At 47.3% G+C, this 26,105-nt stretch overlaps 2 protein-coding genes, 5 non-coding genes and 1 pseudogene across 8 annotated transcripts; 6 read left to right on the top strand and 2 right to left on the bottom strand.

The window, feature by feature from the left end:
* Positions 1-784: 784 nt before the first annotated feature.
* On the top strand, positions 785-6,113 carry Rack1 (receptor for activated C kinase 1). Its single transcript, XM_005350198.3, has 8 exons — positions 785-1,055; positions 2,047-2,218; positions 2,684-2,831; positions 3,701-3,796; positions 4,099-4,209; positions 4,434-4,574; positions 5,716-5,826; positions 6,004-6,113. The coding sequence occupies exons 1-8, from the start codon at positions 947-949 to the stop codon at positions 6,067-6,069; spliced, it is 954 nt and encodes a 317-aa protein (XP_005350255.1). The 5' UTR covers positions 785-946; the 3' UTR covers positions 6,070-6,113.
* On the top strand, positions 1,325-1,392 carry LOC113456372. Its single transcript, XR_003377194.1, has one exon. It is a non-coding gene; the product is annotated as a small nucleolar RNA SNORD95 (small nucleolar RNA).
* On the top strand, positions 2,446-2,525 carry LOC113456362. Its single transcript, XR_003377185.1, has one exon. It is a non-coding gene; the product is annotated as a small nucleolar RNA SNORD96 family (small nucleolar RNA).
* On the top strand, positions 3,428-3,495 carry LOC113456371. Its single transcript, XR_003377193.1, has one exon. It is a non-coding gene; the product is annotated as a small nucleolar RNA SNORD95 (small nucleolar RNA).
* Positions 6,114-6,344: 231 nt separating the features above from the next.
* Positions 6,345-17,634, bottom strand: Trim41 (tripartite motif containing 41). 2 transcript variants are annotated; one of them, XM_005350197.2, is made up of 7 exons: positions 16,500-17,634; positions 12,515-12,610; positions 9,032-9,262; positions 8,526-8,548; positions 8,168-8,295; positions 7,711-7,886; positions 6,345-7,162 (listed from the first exon to the last, which is right to left on the bottom strand). In XM_005350197.2, the coding sequence occupies exons 1-7, from the start codon at positions 17,304-17,306 to the stop codon at positions 7,103-7,105; spliced, it is 1,521 nt and encodes a 506-aa protein (XP_005350254.1). In that variant the 5' UTR covers positions 17,307-17,634; the 3' UTR covers positions 6,345-7,102. The 2 variants fall into 2 exon arrangements, with proteins under 2 accessions (XP_005350254.1, XP_005350253.1); XM_005350196.3 differs by having other exon boundaries at positions 6,345-7,886; positions 16,500-17,632.
* A 1,824-nt stretch (positions 17,635-19,458) lies between these two features.
* Trnav-cac lies at positions 19,459-19,531 on the top strand. The gene has a single exon. It is a non-coding gene; the product is annotated as a tRNA-Val (tRNA).
* A 2,755-nt stretch (positions 19,532-22,286) lies between these two features.
* On the bottom strand, positions 22,287-22,481 carry LOC101991628 (annotated as a pseudogene).
* A 1,964-nt stretch (positions 22,482-24,445) lies between these two features.
* On the top strand, positions 24,446-24,518 carry Trnav-aac. Its single transcript has one exon. It is a non-coding gene; the product is annotated as a tRNA-Val (tRNA).
* Positions 24,519-26,105: the final 1,587 nt, after the last annotated feature.

Raw genomic sequence — 26,105 nt, 5'->3', positions numbered from 1 at the left:
CTCGAACTCACAGAGATCCGCCTGCCTCTGCCTCCCGAGTGCTGGGATTAAAGGCGTGCGCCACCACCGCCCGGCTAATATTTAAACACAAAACTGTAAGTTTAAGGAGAGATCTATGACATTAGGGGCACACTACATATTAAACGAGTGTTGAGAGGAAGGTCATCAAGTTAGCAGGTTATCAGTGTTCCTCTGCTTCCCTATCCAGGAACACTTTCAGGGCAAACTGGCAGGCTTTTCTGTGGAGTAGTCAGAACCACAGAAAGGGATTCCAACAAAAATCCTCAGAAACCTGAAGCCAGTACGTCCTGTCTAACCTAGCCAGGCGACTCAAGCCTATAATTCCAGGAAGTGGGCGACAGAAGCAGGATCAGAATCACCCTTGGCTTTTACTACATGAAACCGTGCCTTAAAGAAAAAAAGGCCAGATTTAGTGGCACACGCCTTCAATCGCAGCTTTAACATCCTTAAATCATCGCTTAAGTCTGTGTCGACAACCGCGGAACCGATTACCAAGCGGAAAGGGCGGAGCTCCGTCACTGCCACGTAAGGGAGGAGAGAAGCCGCTGCACTGTGGCAGTCAGCCGGTCTCCTCACTTCTGCTCCCACATCATGCTCTAACCTGCCGAGGAGTCTTTCTAGCAACCTGGTACATCTGACTTCAAAATGCATTTGTACGGTGCTGCCAAATTATGTTCCGTGGCAGAGGAAACGGCGATACTACAACTTACCTCACCCAGCCCCTCCCACCACCCGGTGCCGCCATCTATGGGCAGCAGTGAATCATGGGAATCCCCGCCTTGCTCTCCGGGTATTTCCGGTTCCGGCGGAGGCCGCTCTTTCTTTTCCTCCGCGGGGTCGCGGTGGCTGCCGCTGTGGTGCCTGGCTCCCTTTGCTATCCGGTGCCATCCTCGTCGCTCCGGCGACACTCGCATCAGCCGCAGTCATGACCGAGCAGATGACCCTTCGTGGGACCCTCAAAGGCCATAATGGCTGGGTAACCCAGATCGCCACCACCCCGCAGTTCCCGGACATGATCCTGTCTGCGTCTCGAGGTACGGGCTGCATGCCGGGCGGAACGCTGGGAGTCCAGGGGACTGCGTGTCGCCTGGCTTTGCAAGGGGCTCGCGGGCGGGCGGGCTTGGTCCACTCCCCACGCAGGTATGAGTTGGGGCGTGCGGACCCGAACCTGTGCCCCAGGACGACCACTACACATGTAAGGAAACCGAGACGTGTCACGTAACTCTCCGAAGAATTGGTGACTTGAAGTCTCTCGCTTGTCTTCTGGAGATGTGTTAAGTAGTTAAGGGGGTACAAGCCCGGCGGAGCAATGATGACCCCAACATGCCATCTGAGTTACTTTGCTGAAATCCAGAGGCTGTTTCTGAGCCGCCGCCGCTTGGCCCTGATCCTGTGAGCGGTGAGAACTGGAGCTGCCTTGTTCCCCAGGCCTCCAGTCTTGCCCTTCGCTAGGTTTTCTTCCCTTTTAACGCTTCCCCCCACACACGATTTTTTTTTTCATCATGTTTTGCCCTCCCACATCTCCCTACCTACCCAAATTCATTCTCTCTAATAATGTAAGGCTTACCCGGCTGGGACCATGTCTGCTCCCGTAGCTACCACAACCACATTTCTCTCAACCCTTGAAAGGCACAGGTTTATGCTTATCCCACACCTAAGTGATTGTGCTTCAGTTACTGAGTTAGCCTTGGACTGGAGCAATAGAGAAGACTAGTTAACTCTTAAAAGGGAATAGGTAGGGTTTGTTTCCCAGAATCCCCATGGTGACTGCAGTCCGTAGTTAGTTAAGGGGGAGCTGACACTTTCTTGTAAGAATGCCATAGACATACGTGTAGGTGAAACATTGAATGCACAATTATGTAATTTTGGGGGGTTAAATTTAAGTTTCAATCCCAGGACGTTGTGATGCCCATAGTCTCTGTGCGTTTTTATATTCTGGAATAACAAGCCCCTCTTTAGCTTAAGTTCCAACCAGATGTAAGTAAGGCCGTGGGGCCTCATGGATTTCTTTGCCAATCTTTTCAGACAAGACCATCATCATGTGGAAGCTGACCAGGGATGAGACCAACTATGGCATACCACAGCGTGCTCTGCGAGGTCACTCCCACTTTGTTAGTGATGTTGTCATCTCCTCTGATGGCCAGTTTGCCCTCTCAGGCTCCTGGGATGGAACACTGCGCCTCTGGGATCTCACAACGCAAGTAGCTGCTTTGGGACCTTGCGGGGGGAGGGGGAAGCTGGGCAAAACTGAGGTAGATTCCCTAGGGTGTGGCCTTCCTCCCTTGGAAATCGGTCCTTTTGTGGAGGATGAGATGAGATGGAGTTGCTGGGGGCTGGACTGGTCTGGTTGAGCATTTTTTACTAGGTACAGCAGGCAATTTAAAAGTTTTCATCTTGAGGTGGGCATCTGGCAGGTGTATAGAGGATCCTAGTGATGACATGAAGACATTGTCAACCAATCCCCACAAGGGAATGAGGACATGTCCTGCAATTCTGAGTGGGTTCTCTGGCACATACCAGGCATAGGCTAATAGAACATAAGCCACATATCATGTGAGCTGTGTGGAATGATGGAGCCTGCTGGAGCAAAGATGAAGCCAAGAAAAGGGTCTGACTAAATGGGTAAAATCTGTCCAGAAAGTGACCAGGTTCTCCCTCTTAGGGGCACCACCACGAGACGATTTGTGGGCCATACTAAGGATGTGCTGAGTGTTGCCTTCTCTTCCGACAACCGGCAAATTGTCTCTGGATCCCGAGACAAGACCATAAAATTATGGAACACTCTGGGGGTCTGCAAGTACACTGTCCAGGTAAAGTGGTAGAGGTCATACACCTAGGAGTTAAAGATTGGTTCCCACCCACCCCTTGGGGGATGTTGCTGTTGAGATGGGCTCATCACTATGTAGTCCTGGTTAGCCTAGAACTCAGATCTGCCTTGTGGGTGCTGAGATTAAGCTGTGCACCACCATCTGGCTGCAGATGTAATGATGTGTCGTGCTCTGGAATTTTGGTTGCTTTTTATGCATGCTCATTCATTAGTGGCAAGGGACTCTGGAGTTGACATGGAACTCCAAGCCAAGGCATTAATTGAACAGGCCTTTACACATGAGTAAATACCCAGATGTGTCCAGTAACTTCTTTTTTATTTTTTATTTATTTATTTATTTTAGTTTTTCGAGACAGGGCTTCTCTGTAGCTTTGGAGCCTGTCCTGGCACTAGCTCTTGTAGACCAGGCTGGCCTCGAACTCACAGAGATCCGCCTGCCTCTGCCTCCCGATTGCTGGGATTAAAGGCGTGCGCCACCACCGCCCGGCCCAGTAACTTCTCTAAAGGTTGGGTGATCTTAAGTCTCTCACCTACCTCCTTGCAGTATATTTAAGTACTTAAAGGAGTTACATGCCAGGCGGAGCAGTGATGACCCCAACATGCCATCTGAGTTGTAGTGCTGAAATCCAGAGGCTGTTTCTGAGCTGCGCCTGGCCCTGAGCTCCATGAGGAGTGGGTAGACTCTTGCGGCATCCTGAGATTCACATGTCAGCAGACTTGACGGGTGTTGTGTTGTATCGGTCCTGAAGTAAAGGCTCGGGTTCTGAGGGAACGGCTGTGAGAATGCTGTTGGCTGCTTATCTGTAGTCAGAAAGACTGCTTTCTCTTGCCTTACTCCTGCGTCTTCTGTAGGATGAGAGTCATTCAGAATGGGTGTCTTGTGTCCGCTTCTCCCCGAATAGCAGCAACCCTATCATCGTCTCCTGTGGATGGGACAAGCTGGTCAAGGTGAGCGTCAAGAAGGGCATGGCTGTTAGAAATCCAGACTGTCCCCATTCCTCTCAGCAATGCGCTTCAGTTTGGAGTGGTTTGCAGATTACCTTGACTTTGGTTTGTTTCTGAGGCCAGTTCTTGCTCGTGTGCCATCCGGGCAGGTCTCACATTAGCACTCTTCCATTCTCAGCCACCCAAGAGTTGGGATTAAGTGGGTTTGCACGAGAGCCTGTTCAGAGATACCTTTAAAGAAGATGTGCCTTTCCTGTTGATGGTAGACCATAATCCTTGGACACCTATGGACCTGTTTTTCCTAGGTATGGAATTTGGCTAACTGCAAGCTGAAGACCAACCATATTGGCCACACTGGCTACCTGAATACAGTGACAGTCTCTCCTGATGGATCTCTCTGTGCTTCTGGAGGCAAGGTATTTGGGGCCTCATTTATCTGATAACATGTACCAGTTAAAGGGTTAGCTAGACTGCAGGAATATTTCTAAGCATTAGCTTAAAATCTGTATGCCAAGAAGTTTTCCCTCAAAAGTAAATTGGTGTGGGTATTTTGCATTAGAGGAAAAGGCTTGAGGGCGTGAACACAGATACTTCAGTCATTAGGTTTATTTGTCCTAACTCATCTTTTCTCTCTGTTCAGGATGGCCAAGCCATGCTGTGGGATCTGAATGAAGGCAAGCACCTTTACACACTGGATGGTGGGGACATCATCAATGCCTTGTGTTTCAGCCCCAACCGCTATTGGCTATGTGCTGCTACTGGCCCTAGTATCAAGATTTGGGTAAGTGTGGTCTGTTGTGAAGCACTGAAGCACGTTGATTTCACTGCTATAAATAAGCCAAGCTTTCCTGGTAGATTCTATTGTTAAGATGCTGTCGATTGAAGACGGTTAGGATTTTTTTCTCTTGACAATTTGCTTGTTGACTTTTGCCTAAGGGAATATACATAGGGAATGGCTATGTGTATGTAGCAGTTGGTTGAATGTAATACTTGCTGTTTGGGCCAAAAAAAGTAATTATCTTGTGACAGGCTATTCTGGCATCTACCTACCAGATAACAGTTATAGGCACACCATGAAGATAACCGAAAATAGTCCCGCCAGTAGTGTGCAGCAGGCAGTAGAGCACTAGATGTAGTACAAAAGCCCTAAATTCAATCCCTAGAACCATTTGTAGAGGAGTCCTTCTTTTCTCTGTCAGTATTTAGTAATCTCTGTTAAAGGAGTTTTAGACAGCTAAAAGACTGGGGATTACTGTGTGCACTAGACGGGCCTTGTGGAGCTCACAGATAGCTGCCTCTGCCTCCTTAGAGGTGCGCACTACCATAAAATTTCTGTTTCGGGCCCCATCTGTTTTTTTGTGCCTTTTTAGTTAGCTTTATTTTTATATTTTGGATAGTGTCTAGCCCAAGCTAACCTCAAATTCTGTAGCCATCACTCTGGGGTGGTATTGGGGATTTAACCTGGGACCTTGCACATGCTTGGCAAGTACTCTATTTTATGAGGAATCAACTTGACTTGTACAATCAGATCTTCTCAGGCCTACCTTGGCCTCCTAAGCACTCAAATTATAGGTTTTAGCCACTGAGCAGCCCTGAGATCATTGGGAGTTGGGTTAATGTTTCACACGTCCTTAAAAGAAAAATACAATCCGTTACTGTTTTAGAATGGTTCATTCATTACTGTCAATGCGCATGCATATTGTGTATGTGGGTGCAAGAAAACTGGTTCGTCCATAGCCAGGCCAACTTCAAAGTTTCTGGAAAATGAGAAAATTGTAAAGCAAGGCATTTAACTTGTGCCACCTTGCCAGCTCCATAAAAGGAAATACAGCATGATGATAATCATACCAAGGACCATGTAAATCCATGGTAAAATTAGTAGTGTCATGGGTATCCTTACCTAGTTTTTGCTCTGTTCTCAGGACTTGGAAGGCAAGATCATTGTAGATGAGCTGAAGCAAGAAGTTATCAGCACCAGCAGCAAGGCAGAGCCACCCCAGTGCACCTCCCTGGCATGGTCTGCTGATGGTCAGGTAAGAACTTCAAGCACAAAACTAATTATCAACACAAATGAGATGAAGGTGTCCACTGATTTAGGATATACCAGTGGAATATGTATTTTCATCTGGGGAAAGATGAGTTAGTAACCTTTTAAAATGTCTGAATATCCTATGGGAATGCCATAAACACATTCTTGTTCTCTTTTACAGACTCTGTTTGCTGGTTACACAGACAACCTGGTCCGAGTGTGGCAAGTGACTATTGGTACCCGCTAAAGGTTCATATCAGAGTATTAGAAATAAAGCTGGCTTTTCTGAGACTGGTTTCATTTTTCCTCCCCTTTGGAAGTAGTCTGCCCACTTAGTTTCAGCCTGTAGATGGACTTGATTCTGTATGGGTGCCCATATAGAAAGCTACATTCCCTTATTGAGACAGGGAATCGTGGACCAGACAACCTGCTTTGTGGGAGACTTCTAAGCAGCTCTGGCGCTGTCTGTGGAAGGCACTTCCGGTAGCATGCAGGCTGCTTCTAAAGAAAAGACTCCACAACAGCAGCAAATAAAGACTTTATTTTCTGCAACACGACCCACCTTTTCCCCCAAGAACATGACTTGACCTCAGCCAAAGCAGAGGACAAAAGCTGTTAAGTGACAGAAGGCAAGGGGGTTACTAGAAAAATAGATATACCCAAGGCTCTCCCAAGGATCCAGACCACTGTCCCAAGCTCCCCAACAGGGCTTACCGAGTGGAACTAAAAGGTATGGAAAGGCCAGAAACTGATGCTCAGTGAGGGGAAATATCCTGGCAGTGAAGACCTGGAGGGTAGGTGTGGGGAGCATGGCTCCTAAATAAGAACTGAGACTGAGAGAAAATAATTTATTGGGTGATGCGATGGTGTGTGGTGTCAAGTTGACCATTCCAGATCTCACTGAAGCTAAATTCTGGCCAGTCTATGGAGGTAGAAATTGGGGGTGGAAAGCTTAGAGTTCCTACTTCCCCAAGAAAAAGTAGACTTTATATGCAGCTCTACCCTTTTATCCAGCCTGCCTCCCCACAAAAGCTTCCCAATCCCTTAGCTGGAGCTTGCTTGCACTAAAACGTGGAATTAGAATGGATGGGTCCTGCCCAAACCCTCCAGCCTCAGAAATGACAAGAGTTGAAGTGTAGATGTGGAAGAGGGAAGTTAAGTAATGAAGTATCTCTGTTCATTCCCCTACTCAAACTGGGACCCAGAGCTGGACTGAGCTAGGCAGACAGGGAGGGAAGATCAGGCAGCTGTTCTCATTATCAGGGACCCATGCAGACTTGTCAGATAAAGTAGGTAAGACTTGAGTTGGAGGGAGGGAGTCTAGGAAGTTGTTTAGGCTCCTAGAGCGATAAGCAGCCTGGTTCAAGGGGGAGCCTGAGCTCACAAACATAGTGAGTGGGCAAACATCCACCACCACCCGCCCCTCCAGTCACTGGAGGGGCCCCTGCGGGTGGCAGGCTGATCAAGGGCAGAGCTTGATGCGGGTGCCCTTGGAAAGCACCCGGAAGAAAGGGAAGACACGCTCGCCAAGGAAGGCAGCTGAGAAGGTATGCACGTGGGCTAAGGTATCTGCATTGTAGAATCCCAGGCGCCCAGCCTCATAGTCCAGATACACGCCAAAGCGCCGTGGTTTCTCACATGGGCTCAGCAATGTCTGCTCTGTTGAGCTCTGTGCCTGGTATCGTTTGCCGTGGGTGCCAACACACCATACTTCCCGCTGGAGCAGGAGCTGCTGAGGCAGGTGGAGCCGGCGGCGGCGATGGTGGTGGCGTGAGGAGCTGGCATCCCCACTACTAACAGATGACCCCCCAGAGCTCACTTTTTCTTTATGATGGGTTGATTCACGAGCAGCACCCACTGCCCAGCCTCGCCGCCCACCCACTTCTACCTCCCAGTAGTGCCTGCCAGAGCGGAAGCCCTGGGCCCCTAGTACACAGCAGTCAGTTGAGAAGCGCTTGGAATGTTCAGGAACCTCCTGCCGACGTTCTGCCAGGCGGACCCCACGACGATCAGGGGACAACATAAGGGCTGGGTGAGCTGTGTCAGGGTCCAGCGTCAAGTCAACTTGGAAAAAGCAAAGACAAATACAGCGAACTAAAACACCTTATCCTCACTGACGTGTCACCAATGCCATCCTTTCCACCTCTGTCCTCCCCTCCAACCCCATCCTGGGGGCCTTCACCCTAATTCTCCTACTACCTGTCAGCCTTCCAAAACAGCTGGGCCACCACAGAAGCAACTCTTGCCTTGAGTTAGCCACCAGTGTTCTCCATCCCAGCTCCCTAAACTTCCCTCAGGACCTCAACTCTCAGGTCTGTAAAAAGGAAGGTTATTGACCTCCCTACCTCTTGCAGCCTGACAAAACATCCGGCTCATTTTCCTCACAATGGCGTCTGTCAGGAAGTCGTGGCTATGGGGTTGGCATGGGTCAGGGATCCAAATCTCTGGAGGCTGCAACTGTATCTCTTCACACCTGGAGGAGGGGACCAGGTAGGGGGTGGGAACATGAAATTCCCAGAATAAAGAACAAAAGCTAAGGGGGAAGAAGTACAGGGTCTGAGAAGGAGAAACTTAACTCCTAGGAAAGAGGGAGGGAGGGAGGGAAGGAAGGAGAAAGGAAGGGAAGGAAGAAAGGAAGTCTCAAGAGAGGCGGGAATGGGGAGCCAAACACAACTGGGTGCAAAGGGTAGAGTGGGAACACACCTATTGAAAGTCTCCTTGATGTCCTGGGAATGAAAGAGAAACAAAGTGTCAGCTGCACAAGTTCACTGCTCTCTCCCAGGCTCCAACTAGAGAAAGGTCTGAACTTGGACAGGAAGGGAGAAAGCAACACTTCCCAGGATCACAATAAACATGAGTGCTCCTCAACCACCCTGGTACCCCCAGACCTAACACATCTCATCCTGCCGTAAGCCCCAGTAACTTTCACAGTCTGACCCCTGCACCTTTTTCAAACTATCACTCTGTCAGCTCTTAAGCCCCTATCTCTAACAACTGAATCTGCCTTCTTCAGGTATGACTGGAACATATATCACAATCGATATTGTCACCAGCCTCAAAAAAAGTCTCATCTTCAGATGAAAAGACTTAGGGTTCTTCCCAATGAGGAACAGACAGTTCTGGGCAGTGGTTGGTGAGCACTGCCTAAAAGAACAAAAAGGGAGCTGGCGAGTGAGGAGCAGGGCAGAGGGAGGACAGTGCTTACTCACTTGCAGCAGCCGCAGGCCCCCCTGCTGGCTCCGTTCTTGGGCTTCAGCTAGCAGGCGGCTGAGCTGGGCAGCCTGCTCTTCAAGGCGGTGGGCTGCTGCTCCTGCACGTCCCAGCTGAGCTTCATGCATCTCTCGGAGGCGCCGTTCTAGTCCTGCCTGCTCTTCAGCCAGAAACCGTGTTAGGCGCCCAAACTCTGAGGCCACAGCTGCCAACTCTGATTTCATCTGGCTCTGGAAAGACACAAAGGTAGGCATGGAGACATAGTTCAGAGGTTAAGAGCACTGCCTGCTCTTCCAGAGGACCTCCGTTTGATTCCCAGCATCCATATGGCAGCTCACAACCATCTGTAGCCAGTTCTAGGAGATTCAGTATTCTCTTTTGACCTCGGTGGTCACCAGTCATGCATAAGGATACATATGCATAGATGCAGGCAAAACACACATACACTAAAATAAATTTTAAAAATTAAAAACTGGAGAGATGCAAAGGGAATGGAAGCCACCACTGAATACACAGAAAGGGAAACCTGCAGTTTTAAGGATAAAACAATTATATTTTATTTATTATAAGGGGAAAACTCACAAAACAGGAAACAAGAACTCTAAGCACAGAAATGTCCCACGGGGAAAAAGTGCAGAGAGCATGCGCCTGGAGGTGTACACATTTTACCCTGGGGCTCAGCGAAGCCACGCCTTACTAAGTCACCCCATTATCTCCCCTTTTGTCTAAACAAGCCATCTCAGTCTTATTGTACCACTGTGATGGCCTAAACTGGCATAATGGTCCAAATTCACCAACTGCTTTCTGGAATGCTTATCTCCTCTGCCCTGCCTAATTTACTTTACAGATGGAAGCTTGTTTACATGTTCCAAAGGAGCTTCTCTCCTCTCCAGATCTCGTAGCACCAACTCCATATCTCTGTATCTCTCCACAGTATATGTATTGGAGGTGCTGTTATAATGGAGATGGACGGGAGAACATGTGTGGAGGTCAGAGGATAACTTCTAAGAGTTAGTTCTCTTCCTCCACCATGTGAGTCCCGGGGCTCAAACTCAGCAAGTCCCTGAGTCATTTTGCCAGCGAAGTTGTTCTGGTTTTGAGACAGAGTCCTGCTTTGCAGCCCAGGCTGGCCTCAAAATTAAAATCTCCCCTCCAGCTTGCCAGTTTAAAGATAAAAGCTACATGCCCAGCTTTGTATTATCTTTAAAATTCTCCGTTTGTTCTCACAGATAGGACCTGTGCGTGCCTTTGTTTGCCACAATGCTACCAGAAGCTGGCAGAGTGCCAACCACAGGTAGGTTCTTGGTAATAATTTTTTGAAATTAGCAAATAAGAGAATTCAGCAAACAAGACTTGAAGCTGAACATGAGGGTTCATGCCTATAATACTAAATACTCTTGAGGCTGAAACAAATTACTCACATTTGAGGCCAGCGTGGGCTATAATGTAAAAAAAAATCCTGTCTCAAAACACAAAAGAAAGATATTACAAAATTAAGTCCTTACTCAGTAGCCACAGTTGCCATAGGAGAATAGTCACTCAAATCCTTTACTCTTCTGTAAAGGTGCAAATAAAAAATACTATACACTTAGGGGCCAACAGTGGTACAGTTGTTCCTAGATAATTACGTGGGCTTGGTTCCAAGAGACTGAAATCAGCAGATATGCAAATCCCTTATATAAAATGGTATATCATATACTGTATATACTCCCATATACTTTAAGTATCTCATAATACCCAATACAATGTAAATACTACCAAATAGACATATTGTACTTGTGGTAGCTTGAATGAGAATGACCCCCATAGGCTCATATATTTGAATACTTAGTCTATACTTGGTCCCCAGTTGGTAGAAAGTATGGAGGATGGGAAGTTGAAGGAGATGTGTCACTGGAGTGGACTTTAAGAGCTGTGGCCCTGTTGAAGGTGTGTCACCGAGGGTGGGCTTTGGGATTCCAAAAGTCCATACAATTCCATTAGCCGCCCCCACCCTGAATCATAAGGACCAATAAACATTTTATAAGTTGCCTTTATAATCATGTTTATTCAAAGCAATTGAAAAATAACTAAGACAACACTGTATATGTTAAAGGATGGCTGGCAGTGGTGGCACAACACCTTTAATTTCAGTGTTTGGAAGGCAGAGGCAGGCAGATCTCTGAGTTCAAGGCAAACCTGGTCTATAGAGCAAGTTTCAGGACAGCTGAGGCTATGTAGGGAAACCCTGTCTCACCCCTTCACCCCCCTAAAAAAGTCTTTATTCTCTTTTGGGTGGTGGAGGAATTGAGACAGGGTCTCACTGTGTAGACTAGGCTGGCCTCAAAATCACAAATGATCTGCCTGCCTCTGCTCCCCAAGTCCCACAGGAATAAAGACTTTATTTAAAAAAGGTCTGTATAGACATGCATAGTGGTGCACCCCTTTTAATCCCAGCACCTGGGAGGCAGAGGCAGGCAGATCTCTGAGTTTAAGACCAGCCTGGTCTACAGAGTGAGTTCCAGGACAGCCACAGCTACACAGAGAAACCCTGGTTCGAACAACAACAAAAAGTAGTCTGTATATGTTAAGTACTGATGTCATTTTTTTCTATGCCCAATTTGAACTTGAAGAAGTACATAACATAGAATACAAACTATATTTAGCAGTTTATAACAACAGCCAACTGCCTAGTCCTAAACCATTTGCCTGGGCTAGACCATTCTGAATGATAACCACTTTTTCCATTAATTACTCTAGATAAAGATTATCAAAGACACAGATCCCAGCGTACATTCTGTATAACTAACTCAGAGGACCCTAAACATATTAGCTTGGGCAGCTGGACAGAGGCATGATGATTCCCCATTTCCCAACTCAGATTCTGCTTATAGCACATTGTGATTGGCATTTCACAGAAATGAGTCCCTAACGCGCAGGTGGCACTAGTAGTAGATCTGGCAACGTCTGGACTTGGTTAAGAGGGGAAGGATATCCTCATTTGACGGCTGAAGCTTAGCTTGGCGACAGTACCAGTCTATTCCAGCAAACCTGCTAGCCTTCTGAAGACAGGAAATGAGGGAGTGAGACTCCTGAAGAGGGGTGAGCAAATGTGAAAGGGCTGAGAACACTGGGAAGGAAGTCAGGAGCTATCTGCACCCCTTAACTTAAGGTTCAGGGCAGCTCTGCCTGCCATGCGTGTGTATCCTGGGACTTGGTACTCTTCTGGCAACATTTACTATATTTGCTCACTTGCTTTCTGTGCTATCCAGAGTCAAGGGCTCGGTGTACTCCGTAGCTTTAGACCAGACAACCAGTCTCAACTAGCCAGGCCTCAGTTTTCACTGCATTTTACAAACAAAAAAGGAACATGCTTCCTACCCACCTCCCAGGCCCTGGCTATTCTTTCTTCAGGGATCTAGTCATTATATGTGATAGTTTCCAATCTCATCTTCCTTACCCTGACAACAGAATCAGTCAGCCCATTCACAGACATCACCCACCTTCAGCTCTGACATCCGCCTCTCCTCCTTGGCCTTCATCTTCTGCACAGCCTCGAGGTGCTTCCGAAGTGGTTCCACATGACCTTGTAGCTTGGCCTGAAGGAGCAGGAAAGGAACATTAGTCAGGGGAATAATGAGAAGCACCTGCAGAGCCTCGTTCCAAGCCTCCCTACAGTGGAGACTCAATGCCTGATATTTCCATTATTGTCAAATAAGCCCTTCCACACCTTCTCCCAGATGATCCATGCATTCATGATGCAGAAAGCCTGTGTGTGCCTTCTTGAGAGGCTACAGAACTCTGTTCTCTACAGATGACATATACATGGCTTAAGCTCCTCACCACATGAATTCCATCCACAGGAATATTCCTGCTTTTGGTCTTTCCCACTTGGTAAGTCATCTTCAACATCGACAAATCTAAACATTTTTCTGGAGAGTTTTGTGCCTATACTAATAGTTTATGATTTTCAAAATAGTGTTTCTCTGTGTAGCCTTGGCTGTCCTGGAATTTGATATATAGATCAGGCTTAAAGTGGTTCTCTGCCACTTTCAAAATATAAACCCTATATTTCTATGATCATTTCATCCTGTCCACCCCCTCAAAAGTTGTGACTTGACCTGGGATTGCCATGCTCCACTTAGTCCAAGGTATTCTACCTTTACAACCCAGCTTCCTGAACACTACTGACTCTACCTATGAAACTTAAAAGAGTCTATACTAGCCGGGCAGTGGTGACACACGCTTTTAATCCCAGCACTTGGGAGGCAGAGGCAGTCAGATCTTCATTGAGTTCAAAGCCAGCCTGGTCTACAAAGTGAGTTCCAAGGCAGCCAAGAACACAGAGAAACCCCGTCTCAAAAACCCGGGGAAAAAAAACATCTAAACTACCTAGAGCAGTGAATCTAAATCTTCCTAATGCTGTGACCCTTTAATACAGTTCTCCTCATGCTTTGGTGACCACAACCATAGAATTATTTTCACTGCTACTTTAAATTGTAATTTTGCTACTGGTGCAGGATACCTGATATACGAGCCCTGTGAAAGGATGGTTTGCTCCCCTAAAGTATCATGACTCACGGGCTGAGAACCACATCCCGGAGCATAAGCAATTTTACACATGTGTTTTCCAGGCATTACAGGGTCCTTCACCCTCACTTTTCTCTCCTGAGGCAGGGTCTGCCCAAGTTAGTCTGGAACTTAATTTATACATTTGAGGATGACCTTGAACTTCTGACCCTCCTACTTCTAACTCCCTAGTGCGTGGATTGTCACTTTGCTTAGTTTCTATGGTTTGGTCTGCCTTGTTTTCCATTCTTATTGCTATCACATGAAAAACAAAAGCCCTTTCTTCTTTTAGTTACAATTCTAACACCAATCAGATACATGGGCTTTCCATTCCAAGGATTTATAGCCATGTCTTTTTCCTTTTCCAACCAGGATGGATATGATAAACTGTGCCTTTTGCTCTTTCCCTTCTTTTATGTCTTCTGATGACTTGCTCCCTCCTTTTCATTAGGGGGAAATACAGGAATAGACCTTGAGCCTAGCTCTACCAGAACCAAAACTGCATCTAGGTGATTTGAGGCAAGTCATGCTTCCAGTTTCCTCAGTTTAAAATGGGAATAATGTCAACCTCACAGATAGCAAACTTAGCAAAGTTTGGGTAAAAGATCAGTAAACATTATCCAGCACTTACGAACTATGGCGGTAAGCTGCCAGTGACATCCTGATAATGACCCATGAACTTAAAGATAACTGACCCTGAGTACAAAAGGCAATTGTTACACAACTGGTTGTAGGAAGTACCACAGGAGTAATAAATCAGTCATTCCATTAAAATACACAAAATTATGCCCTTTGATATTATTGCATTTTCTCCATAGTAGAATCAGTCATTTCTACTCCATCAATTCAGAATTTACGAAGTTTTAGTTTACCCTTTAGTATTTGTATAAATTGACAAATAAATTGCAAGCATGAATTCAAATACAATATTAGAGGGTTTTGTTTGTTTGTTTGAAATAGGGTCTCACTATGGAGTGACACAGTACTTGCTGAGTAGATCAGGCTGGCCCCAAACTCTCAGAGATCAGAGAGCTTCAGCCTCCAGAATGCTAGGATTAAAGGTGTGTGCCATCATACCTGGCCCTTTTCTTTTTTTTTTTTGAAAAAGTTCTCTGAGCAGGCAAGATGGTTTAGCCAGTAAAGGCTTGTGGCTAAAGCTGATGTGTTCAATCCATTCTACCCACAATGTGGAGGTAGAAACCAATTCCCAAAATTGTCCTGAGACCTTTGCATGTGCTTACACTCACACACAAAAGAGCCAGGATTGGTGGCTTGCCTGCATATAGGCAGCTCAGTGAGTTCGAGACCAGCCTAGTCTACATAGTGAGTTCCAGGACAGCAAGGGATATAGAGACCCTATCCCCCAAAATCAAATAATTTTAAAAAACAAAACAAACAAACAAGCCAGGCGGTGGTGGCTCACACCTTTAATCCCAGCACTTGGGAGAGACGGGTGAACTTCTGTGAGTTCAAGGCCAGCCTGGTTTTACAGGCGGAGTTCCAGGACAGGCTTCCAAGCTACACAGAGAAACCCTATCTTGAAAAACAAACAGGGTGGTGGTGTACACTTTTAATCCCAGCATTTAGGAGGCGGAGACAGGCGGATGTCTATCAGTCTGAGGCCAGCCTGGTCCTCAAAGTGACAGCCAGGACAGCCTGGACTGTGTACACAGAGAAACCCTATCTAGAAAACATCCAAACAAACAAACAAGGGTGTCCAGTAACTCGGATCGCATGTAAGTCGGGCTGGCCTCTACCTCACAAAGCAGTCAGGGATGACCTTGAACTGATCTCCTGCCTCCACGTCCGAGTGCTGGGGTAAAAGGCACCACCACGCCCATCTTGAATTGAATTTTCTCCAGATACTCTGATTCAGAACTTGCAGTTAGGCCTACTGTACTTTTGAAACCTCCTTAGTAACTGACAATCATCTGTGAAGCCTTAGACTCTCCAGTCGAGGATGATGATCACCCAAATGAAGCTACTGACTGAATCAGGAGGCGTAGAAACACAAGTCACAAAGCAAGCTCTGGGCAGCCCATACAGATGCTACCCCCTCCTTCTAGCTCCAAGGCTTCCAATAGGGAGGTAGTTCTATTTGCACTACTTCTTAGACAAGTGCCCCATTCATATGTCCAAAGAATTAGGGAAATAAAAAACAAGACAGCTAACCAAACAAGAATTAGTCAAGAACAGTCAAGTCAGAAAAGTCAAACAGAAATATCCAAGTAGTGTTACCAAGATGCCCCAAGGGGAGTCTGTTCATATTCAAGTCTATCACTAAAGCTGTACATAAACATCCATGTTTAGAATTTAAACCTGTTTCCCAATCAATAAAACGAGAATGTCAAACATCAAACTCCCAGGGTGACTTTGAATTATGAATGATAATCCAGAGAAAGTGGCCAGCGCAGTACTGACTGTATGTAAAGTGCCCTATAAATATTAACATTCCTGTGGTAGTTAAAGCTCAAAGACACTCTGAAACTTGAGCAAGAATTTTTTGCTCTAAAAGTCTCTCTTTCCTGGTTAATACATGAGACTGGGTGCAGAGCCAACCAACAAAGCCGTAGCACAGGATGGGTGTGGAACCCAGTAGGAGACAAGTGGGGTGCATGTGGACCTGACACTAGTTTCAGACTCCCCTCTTCTTTTGGCCCCCATTTCTTTCCATCTGGAAGTGACTCTGTCACGGGTAAGACTTAAAATCCATCTAGAAGGAAGTAAGACCCCTTGTCACCTGCACCCCTATCCTGAAGACACTGATGAAGCTACAGGATCCTTCTCACGTATCCACCTAGGAAGCCAGGGCTTGGACGGGGTGACTCCTTCCTCCAGCACACGAGGTCCTGTTAGGAGAACTCCCGTTCCCTTTCCCCACTTCCCTACCCTCACTCAACCCTTGCCCGCTGCACCCACCTTATACTCCTGCACCACCTCCTCCAATGGCACCACGCTGTGCTGTTTGTGGCTCCTGGATTCTCGGCACACCACACAGATGGCTTCTTCGTCCACCTCGCAGAAGAGCTTCAGGGCTTCTTGGTGTCTCGGGCAGATACCTTGCTCGTTCACACGACTCCCGCGCCCAGGGGATGGATGCATCTGGCGAATCACCTGGACCATGTTGGCCAACTGCAGGTTCGGGCGGAAGCTCCGCCGAGGAAAACTTTTTCGACACTGGGGACAAGTGAAGCACCTCCGAGGGGCTGGAGGTGGCGGCAGTTGGGTGATCGGGTCTAGCTCTTCTTCCTCGTCTTCCTCCAGCACTTCCTCCTCCTCGTCCTCATCTTCCCCCCTCAGGTCCTCCACATCTCCCAAGTAATAGTCCAGATCTTCCTCCTCCTCCTCCTCCTCCCACACGTAGTCCATGTTGTCCCAGTTGGACCCGTCTATGCCACTACTCCAGAACACTCCCTCCTCTTCCTCCTCGGCCTCCTCCTCCATGTCACCCTCATAATCTTCATCCCGCATGGGGGTGTCCCAGCCCCCGCCTGCTCCCACAGCCTCCACTTCTTCCTCCTCTCCGACCTCCTCCTCCTCCTCCCGATCCAGCTCATCCCTGTCCTCCTCGTCCTCCCCGCCCCACAACTGGGTTACACACACGCGGCAGAAGTTGTGCCCGCAGCCGATGGACACGGGGTCCGTGAAGTAATCGAGGCAGATGGCGCACACCGCCTCCTCCTGAAGGGTCTGCACAGGGTTGGGTGTCATGGCAACGGCAGCCATCTTAGTGTCCAGTCAGTCAGGGTAGAAGTGCGGTGGGGGGGCTGAGGGGGGGTCCGGGGGGGTCTTCCTCCTCAGGAGCCCGGGACACCCGTCCCCACCCCAAGTCCTGCTTCTCCACAGCTTGCCTGCGGCGAGGCCGAAGGAATGTCCTCCCGACCAGCCCACCCCACCACACACACGCCCCTACCCCTAGACCACAGTCGTGTCTCCGAGAGGAGAGGGGACAGAGGTGAGCGCCACCGACAAGTACCTCAGGTGGACCTGAGTGCAAACCTGCCCCAACGCTCCCCGGGCCTCCTCATAAACCCCCCGCCCCTCCTCACTTCCTGGCCCCGCCCCCCGGTTTCCGGCCTCCCTCCCGACGCTTCCGGCGTCTCCACACGACCTAGACTCACGCGTTCCCTCCGAGGTTGTGCTACACACGCCCACTTCTCCCGCACCCCGCCCCGGACTCCGGGGCAACCGGAAACGAGGAGGAGACGCTCTAGCCGAGACGAGGGCACAGGACTGGAGGGCTAGGACGGCGGAGGCCCGCATCTCTGTGATGACTGGCCGCGGGGAACGCGTACAAAGCGGAAGAAGCCCCCATGTCCCGCCAGCGGGGACAGATGGCGGAGGGCAGCGAGGACGTGGAGCAGCACCTTGCTCTCCGTACTACAACCGCAGCGGCCTAGCGCCATCCTACCGACCAGGCACGGACGACTGCAGAAGGGACTCCCAAAGCCAGCGCCGGAAGCAGAGGGGCGGGCCCTCTCAGCGTCAACTACTTCCGGCCCCTGTAGACCTAGTGCTGGTTTGGGGTCCCTCCGAGTGGGATCCTGGGCGGAGTCTGGCGAAATAGGCAAGACTGGCGTTAGGGAGGCGCCACCCTCCAGCTGGACTGGGCATTTCCATGCCCATTTTAGAAACTGCGACCTTACCAGCACTCCGAGAAGTCCGCCACTTGGGAGGGGAAGAGGCAGGAGGATTGCGGCAAGTTACAGGCTTGTCTAACCTGGACTGCAAACTGAGACCCTGTCGCAGAAAGCAACCACCGACCGACCGAAGCAGGCTAACCAAAAAGCCTGTCAACTGGTCACTGTCTGATAATTTATTATTAATATCTACGTGCATATTAAATGGAACACTGTTCAGCTATGTGGAAAGGAATCTTCGGAATGTGTTCTGTTTAAAAAGCGCAGAGTGCTGAACAGTCTGGAGTATACCATCTAAGAGGGCAGAAAATGTTTTAAGTGTATTTGGTACTTCGTACGTCTGTGTCTGTTCATTTAAAGTAAATCATAGTTGTTGCCTCACAGGGTTTTGTGAGGATGTAAAGCGATCAGAATGTTTCCCAGAGCCTGGGAAGATAAGGGTTAGCCAGCTACTCTACCATATCCTCGTCTGTAGAAGACAGTAGAATTTCTCTAGGAAAGATGACAGGGCAGGAAAGACCCTTTCCCGAACATGTAGTTCTTTCTATATCCTTCGAGTTTTAAAACAAGTCCATATGTTCTCTTAAAAATAATATTTCTGGGACTGGGGAGATGGCTCAGTGGTTAAGAGCACTGACTGTTCTAGAGGACCAGGATTCAATTCCCAGCACCCACATGGCAGCTCACAGCTGTCTGTAACTCCAGTTCCAGGGGACCCAACACCCTCACACAGACATATACGCAGGCAAAACATCAATGCACATAAAATAAAAATAAATTATTAAAAAATAATAAGATTCCCCCACTACTATGTATTCATTCAAATTTTAATACTTTATCTGGCGGTACACACCTTCATGTTTTGCAGTCCAAATGCTTTTGAGATTTGTTTTTGTTGAATTCCAGTCTAAGGGGAAAGAGAGTCTCGGATTGTGTTGTGGAACTTGTTTTGTTTTTTGTGAGAGAATCTTGCCCTGGCTATATTAATAACGATAGCCCTGTGGTTCCCAGAGCTTTCTGCTGTCCTTTTTGCTTGTTTTGTCAGTTTGTTAGAAATATTGGTGCATTATATCCTCTGAGCGCAAATTTAGTTGGGAATCATGACACGGAGCAGCTCCAACTGAACATGCCAAAATCACGGACCTTCGGGAGGGGAGACAAATCTAGTTCTGGGAAGTGAACGCAAGCCTGTCGAATCATAGCTTCAGTAGTTTACTAGTGAATATCTTGGCAGCTTTGTTTCCGTAGTGTAGTGGTTATCACGTTCGCCTCACACGCGAAAGGTCCCCGGTTCGAAACCGGGCGGAAACAGTTTTACGATGATTTTCTTCCACAAAACATCCTATCATGTTGAAAAAAAAAAATGGCCCTAGAAAAAAATAGGAATTGAGTCTTTAAATTTGGTGTACGTTGTCTCTGAAATACTTATGCCGCTAAGAATAGCGGTGCCTCGGATGTATATGACATCTTTATGAGACACATATAATTAAAATTGACAAAGCTCCACTATCGAGGTTGTGGACTCCAGTCCTATACGGGGTGAACTTCTTTTTAGAACAGTGATTTGAAGAACTTTTGTGACCAAAGCAAAACGGTGCCCTGTTGTCTGAACTATTACAAAGATAGACCACTAAATTGGAAAGCCCGTCAAATGAGTGACAAATGGGTACCATTTGGCAAATTCCTGGAGGCGGGCCATCATCAGTCTTCTTTCAGCAGGTATTAGGCAACACCCAGGTGTCAGGACCAGCTATGTCGATAGTGACGATGTGGCTACAGAAGGTAAGCTGAAACCCCAGGATCAGGCAGACCTACGTAAGCTTGCAAACCCTAGTTAGGATTCGGACTTGCATTTCCAGGAAAGGTGCTTTGTGTAATGAGAACCGCAACTCTAGGTGATTTTTCTTTGTTTAATTAAGAGTCTGTCTATGCTGAGACGTTTCCTTGCCCACTTTGCCACCGCACATACGGCAATGTAAAGTTGTCCTTTGTTATGAAAAGCCCTGGCACAACCATCTTCAACTCCAGGGACCTCTTTATTAATGTCAAGTGATATACACCAACTGTTCCTTAGTCTTGTCAATACAATCCCAGTTCTACTTCTCAGCTGCCCTCGTCTTCCCTACAAACACACCAAGCGCTACAGTCTAATGATGACATCAAGTTAGTTTATTAAACTTACTAGACAAAGGACAGCATCACCTTCCATTTCAGAAGCACATCAAAGGTGCAGCTGGGGACCCGAGAGTGGATGTATAACCCTCCCTATAGGGTGACCATAGCAAGACTTAATCAGAACTTGTAAAACAGGCAGAGTTCCTAGCACACAGGTTCCTGGAGAGTCAGTGTGACTATGTCTTACCATGAGATACATGGATCGAAATAAGCCGCTGCGGAGTTTTGGAGAAGTATCGGAGTGCCACCCCACACCCCAACAACTGAACATTTCCCAGCCAGGTAGACTCGGAACTACTTGGGAGATAGAGGCAAAAAATGGCAAATTTAGGGCCTGCCTGAGCAATTGAGTGAGAGATGTCTTTTTTGTTTTGTTTTGTTTTTTTGGTTTTTCAAGACAGGGTTTTTTTGTAGCTTTGGAGCCTGTCCTGGAAAGCAAAAGATGTTTTAAAGCTCAGTAGCAGCATGCTTGACATTAGTATGAGACCCCCAAGCTCAATAGCTAGTACTGCAAAAGAAACACACATGCGTGTATATGTATATATGTGTATATACGCAAGATATATGGTCATTGACCTCTTGAATGCTCGGTGGCATGGAATTGGACCCATTAACAACTCCATTATTAAGGGAGGGCTCATGAAACCCAACTTTCCTTTTGTTCAGAGAAGGGCTAAAATAGTCAGTATGGGGACACACAGGCAGTTGACAATTGCTGGGAAAGGGTTTAGGAGACCCTGCCCGCCCCTAAGCATATGGCAGCAGTTAATGGTTTCCAAAGAAAATGTTCTCTTTAGTAATGTAGCCACTAGCAAGCTGCCTATGCTCCTATTAATCCCTCCCATGTCCCTGAATGCGGCGAACTTTCTGACCAGCAGGAAGGAACAGCCACCAGACGAGGATTCTTCTCAAATCACACTTTATTGGAGCCTCTTGGTTGTAGGGGGAGCAGAAAGCAAGGGGCCCGGAGCTCTGAACTATAGCTGCTTATATAGGGAGTCTGCCTAGCAACTTTTGATACTTTGATACTTTAACTGCTTTTCTGGAGACCCACCGGCAGGAAAGAAAGCAGGGGAACATCCCTGTCAATTACAGACCAGGATGTCCCCCTGCCGGTCAGGGGAAGTGTGGGCAGCTAGATCACAACAACTCACCCTGTTTTCCGGTGGAAGAACTGCAACCCTAATATGGAGTTATCTATCAAGCGAGGCTGGGGCCAAATGCCATCTTGTAATGGCAGCTATTCAAATCGGCTCCCAGCACCTGAAAGCAACCCTAATTAAACTCATTGGTTCACCAAGCTAGACAAGGGTGCAATTGTTTCTTTGTTCTGCCATTGACGCCTTATCTGGGACGAACAGATGTTTGTTCCACTCCCCAGGAAAAGTCCACACAGTAATCACGGTTGTAACTAGCTGAAGTTCCTCTTTGCTTCCTGTGTGGTTATGTTGTCACTTATAATGGGGTTGGGAGATGATTTTTGTCCGTTTGTTTTTTCGAGACAGGGTTTCTCTTTGGCTTTGGAGCCTGTCCTGGAACTAGCTCTATAGACCAAGCTGGTCTCGAACTCACAGAGATCCGCCTGCCTCTGCCTCCAGAGTGCTGGGATTAAAGGCGTGCGCCACCATCGCCCGGCGGGGATGATTTTTTATTTGCGTTTGATTTCGGCTTCCCCAGCATCCAGGTTGCCGGTTTTTGGAAAGATGTGTTCTAAAGAACAGCACACTGCAGAAGGCATCCTTAAACAAACATCTTTCCTTTCTCTGTTCTGCTCCCACCCACCCTATGGTGATCGCCCCTCTCTGTTGTTTCTGGAATAGTCTTCAATCTTTTGAAACAATGATTAGATTTTTTTTTTTAGAGTTTTTAATAGTCAAACACAGAGGTCTGCTTCATTTCAGCTTCTTTACTGCCAAGCCAGGGGGCAGGGACTGTTTCAACTTCTCGGCTTTCTCCTTGTCAGTGATGACCAGGGTGTAAAGGTACCTGCTGCAGCGAACCTTGAACTTCCCATTATCCTTGTTCTTGATCTTGACAGATTTGGCGTGAGCAGGAAGTCCTTGATTTCCTCAATTTTCCAAGGCATGGCGATGGGCTCTTGACACTGGAGACCGTACCTCGGATTGAACCCCCTTGCCCTACTCCCCCAAAGATTCACCCAATGATTTTTTACCACCACCCTTTTTTTTGTAGAGAGGGTTACAACGTGTAGATACTTCTTGACATCCTATTGTTCGGGAACATACAAATGCCTTGTTTTGTTTTATGTTTTGAGTCAAAGTCTAAGTAGCTCAGGCTGCCCTCAAATTGGCTCTTTAGTTAAAGATGACTTTGAACTCAGATCCTCCTGCCTCTACCTCCTAAGCACCAGGATTCCAGCTGTGCATTACCATGCCCTGCTACAAAAGCCTTTTTATTAAAATATACAAACTAAATGATCTTCAACCATGCACAACAGCAGAACTAAACCATTGTTCACTGGCAAATGAAACTAATAATGATTATTATGATTTTTTTAAAAAAACATCAGCCAACCATTCACCTGATTTCTCTAAAGTTATCGCGATGAGGGACACAGGACTTTAGCTTCCAAGCGAGTTCTCCAACGATGGCAAGCACTATTCTAGGAGTTAGAATGAGGTCACCTTGGAGATTGTGCACTTTTTTTTTTTTTTTTGAGACAGGGTTTCTCTGTGGTTTTGGAGCCTGTCCTGGAACTAGCTCTTGTAGACCAGGCTGGTCTCGAACTCACAAAGATCCGCCTGCCTCTGCCCCCCGAGTGCTGGGATTAAAGGCGTGCGCCACCACGCCCGGCGATTCTGCACTTCTTGTGCAAACACTTGCAGGGTCTTTTGCAGACTTCTAGGGTCATCTCTTACCTTCAGGACTAGTATTGGAACACTTTCCTAGAGAATCATGACTTTTGCATTAAAGAGACATGTAAGTGAACAAGTTTCTCCCTGCTTGCCCTCCCTACAAATAGAATGCACGCCCTCTAGAAACTGAAAATGGGGTAGGGGCAGGGGCACAGAATCAATGACCTCAGTCTTGGATGGGCTCAGAGGCTGTGAGCGATCTTAAAGGACGAGTCTTGAGTCTTGGGACATTGGCTGTTGCTGTAGTCTGAGACACACAGTGGGGGTGTGGGTCGTGCTGTGAGCCCAGAGGTGGCCCTCCAGGGACATGGCTCTCAGCTAAAAAGAGAATAAGTTGGCACAGGAAGAAAAGAGGAAAGCTCCCGCTGGATGCAGAGGGAGCAAAGTAGAGAGAGAGAAACCCTGTTTGTCATCTGGTAAGAGGAGGAAAAGCATCCCTGGATTGTTCTTCTGTTGGCTGTTGTTCACCTCAACCAGAGACTCGGACCAGCCCAGCGACTCCTTTCTGATGGAAAGGGGATTCTGAGGCACAGGACCCTCAGGAGCCCCCGCATTACAAATCCTGCCTCCTCGGGTATGCGGGAGTCAGTTTGGATGAGATCATTGTAAAATATTAAGCAATATACACCATTCTCAAATTTGCACAACGCAGATCCATATTTAACATTTAGCATGCTAAATGCGTCTCAACTCTACATAGGGTTTGATGAGATTTATTTTTATTTAAAAAGTCCTTAAGTGAAGCTTTAAATTTTAATAACATTTTCAGCTTTGCATAAGATTAGCTTAAAAAAGTTGATGTTCCCTAATTTCAATTTTGTCTTTATTTAATAATTTAATATTTTTTCCTGAAAACCCACGTATAAAACGATTTCTCTTTTGACATTTAGAGTCCTCCTCTTCGTTTCCTCCCGTCTGGGTTGTTACTATCAATAGGCCCAGATTACAAAGGCATTTAAATCATCCTGCTTTCTTCCTTGGAATAAAAAGCACAAACGGAGTGAGTTGGTCATCTGCTTAAGTCGAAGTCACATTTACCTTGTCTGTTGACAGACTGGTTTGTTGTTACCCCCCCCCCCCCCCCGTTGGGAGGCAAAATACACCGGGAAAAGTGGAAGCAAGCAAGGATGTCACAATTCCTCCATTTAGAGTAGTAGAGTAGCACTGGACGCAGGTTTCCGTAGTGTAGTGGTTATCACATTCGCCTAACACGCGAAAGGTCCCCGGTTCGAAACCGGGCGGAAACAAACTAGAACTTTTTTTTTTCTTTTCCTTACGTAATTTTTTTTAAAACTTTGTTAATGAATGAATTCTTTGGTTTCGCTTATTTATCATGGTAGTGTGTGTGTGTGTGTGTCTGAGGTTACAAGAGATCCTTTTGTGCTCAGACTTTGTTGTCCTCAAAGAACTTGAAGCCCTAGCAAACGCAGCGGGTCGGGAACGCAGTGTATCCACAAAGGAAGCACACTACGAGAGCGATGTTTTGAAAATGAGTATTGGAAGTCCAGGCTGCGTTCACAGGAAAGGTAGCTGCAGTGGCACAGAAGGAGAAAAGAAAAGCAAAGGAATCAATAGAGAAAGGGACAAGAGGAACCTGAGAGACATTCACAAGAAGTGCCGGGCAAGTAGCGATTTGCTGGCCAGGAGACAGCGGTTGTTGGAGCCGATTTGGTCACACACCGTCCGTGGTGTCCCCACTGGTGTATTCCTTGGATCTCCTGCTATCTGTTCAGTTTCCGAAACTACCCTTGCTTCAGCCTCTCCCCTTCTGACCATCCTTACCTGCAGCTGGGGATAGATAGATGGACAGCCGGGGACAAGAGGAGGGCTCAACAGCCACAAGAAAAGCAACAGGGCAGCCAGCGTGACTGCTGGTCCCCTTTCCAGACGTCTCGACTCGGTTGGGTGCCCTGCACAGCTCAGCCTGCTCCCACAACGTCTTCACACACCAAGCAGAAGATGCTTAATAGTATGCTAGGCAATTTGTCTCCCAGCAGTTCTGCCTGCTCCCATGTGTCTCCCTGCCCAGGACCAGCTGCCATCGGGACCTGTGGCCTTCCTTGCCTGGGACTGGCTGCTCTCCGGACCTGCTACCCACTGCTGCCTCTTGACCTGCAGTGTTTCTGCCGCTGCAGCCACTTGGGGATCCGCAGCATTTTAATTAATCCATTACAGTTATGGGCTTTTATTTTGCTTTGTTTTTCAAATAAACCCCAATGTTGTTTATTACAAAGTTTTTGGTCTATTTAGATTCCTCTCCTTTTTTTTTTTTTTCTTTTTGAGACAAGGTTCTGGCTGTCCTGGAACTCACTCAGTATACCAGGCTGGCCTCAAACTTAAGAGATCCTCCTGCCTCTGCCTCCTGAGTGCTGTGATTAAAGGCGTGCACCATCAATGCCAGGCTCTACATAGATTTATTATTTATTTATTTACTTACTTTTTTTCGAGACAGGCTTTTTCCTTAGCTTTGGTGCCTGTCCTGGAACTAGCTCTTGTAGGCCTCCTGAGTGCTGGGATTAAAGGCATACACCACCACCTCCTGAGTGCTGGGATTAAAGGCGTGCACCACCACCTCCCGGCTCCCTACATAGATCTCTAATCAACACTTAAAAAGTCATCATTTTCTCTTTCACTTGTTGTTAAATTTCTCAATTCAAAAATTTAGAATGGAGGCAAGCGTGGTTGCCCACTTTTTAATTCCAGCACTTGAGAGACAGGGGCAGGAGGATCTCTGTGAATTTGAGGCCAGTCTGCAGTTTGTAGTGAGTCCCAGACAGAAAGACCCTGTCTCAAAAAGAAAAAGAAGAAAAAAACAAGAAGAGGAGGAGGAGGAG

The sequence above is a fragment of the Microtus ochrogaster genome, chromosome 7 (assembly GCF_000317375.1).
Source record: "Microtus ochrogaster isolate Prairie Vole_2 chromosome 7, MicOch1.0, whole genome shotgun sequence".
Classification (NCBI taxonomy): domain Eukaryota; kingdom Metazoa; phylum Chordata; class Mammalia; order Rodentia; family Cricetidae; genus Microtus; species Microtus ochrogaster.
The sequence above is the reverse complement of the archived record's forward strand: the minus strand, read 5'-3'. Positions and strand labels throughout refer to the sequence as shown.

Coding starts and splice junctions, on each gene's coding strand:
- Rack1 (XM_005350198.3), top strand. CDS start 947: ATGACCGAGCAGATGACCCTTCGTGGGACCCTCAAAGGCCATAATGGC. Junction 3,797..4,098: donor GATGGGACAAGCTGGTCAAG/GTGAGCGTCAAG, acceptor TGTTTTTCCTAG/GTATGGAATTTGGCTAACTG. Junction 4,210..4,433: donor TCTGTGCTTCTGGAGGCAAG/GTATTTGGGGCC, acceptor CTCTCTGTTCAG/GATGGCCAAGCCATGCTGTG.
- Trim41 (XM_005350196.3), bottom strand. CDS start 17,306: ATGGCTGCCGTTGCCATGACACCCAACCCTGTGCAGACCCTTCAGGAG. Junction 8,549..9,031: donor GGGGCCTGCGGCTGCTGCAA/GTGAGTAAGCAC, acceptor TTTCATTCCCAG/GACATCAAGGAGACTTTCAA. Junction 8,296..8,525: donor ATCAAGGAGACTTTCAATAG/GTGTGTTCCCAC, acceptor CCCCTCCTCCAG/GTGTGAAGAGATACAGTTGC.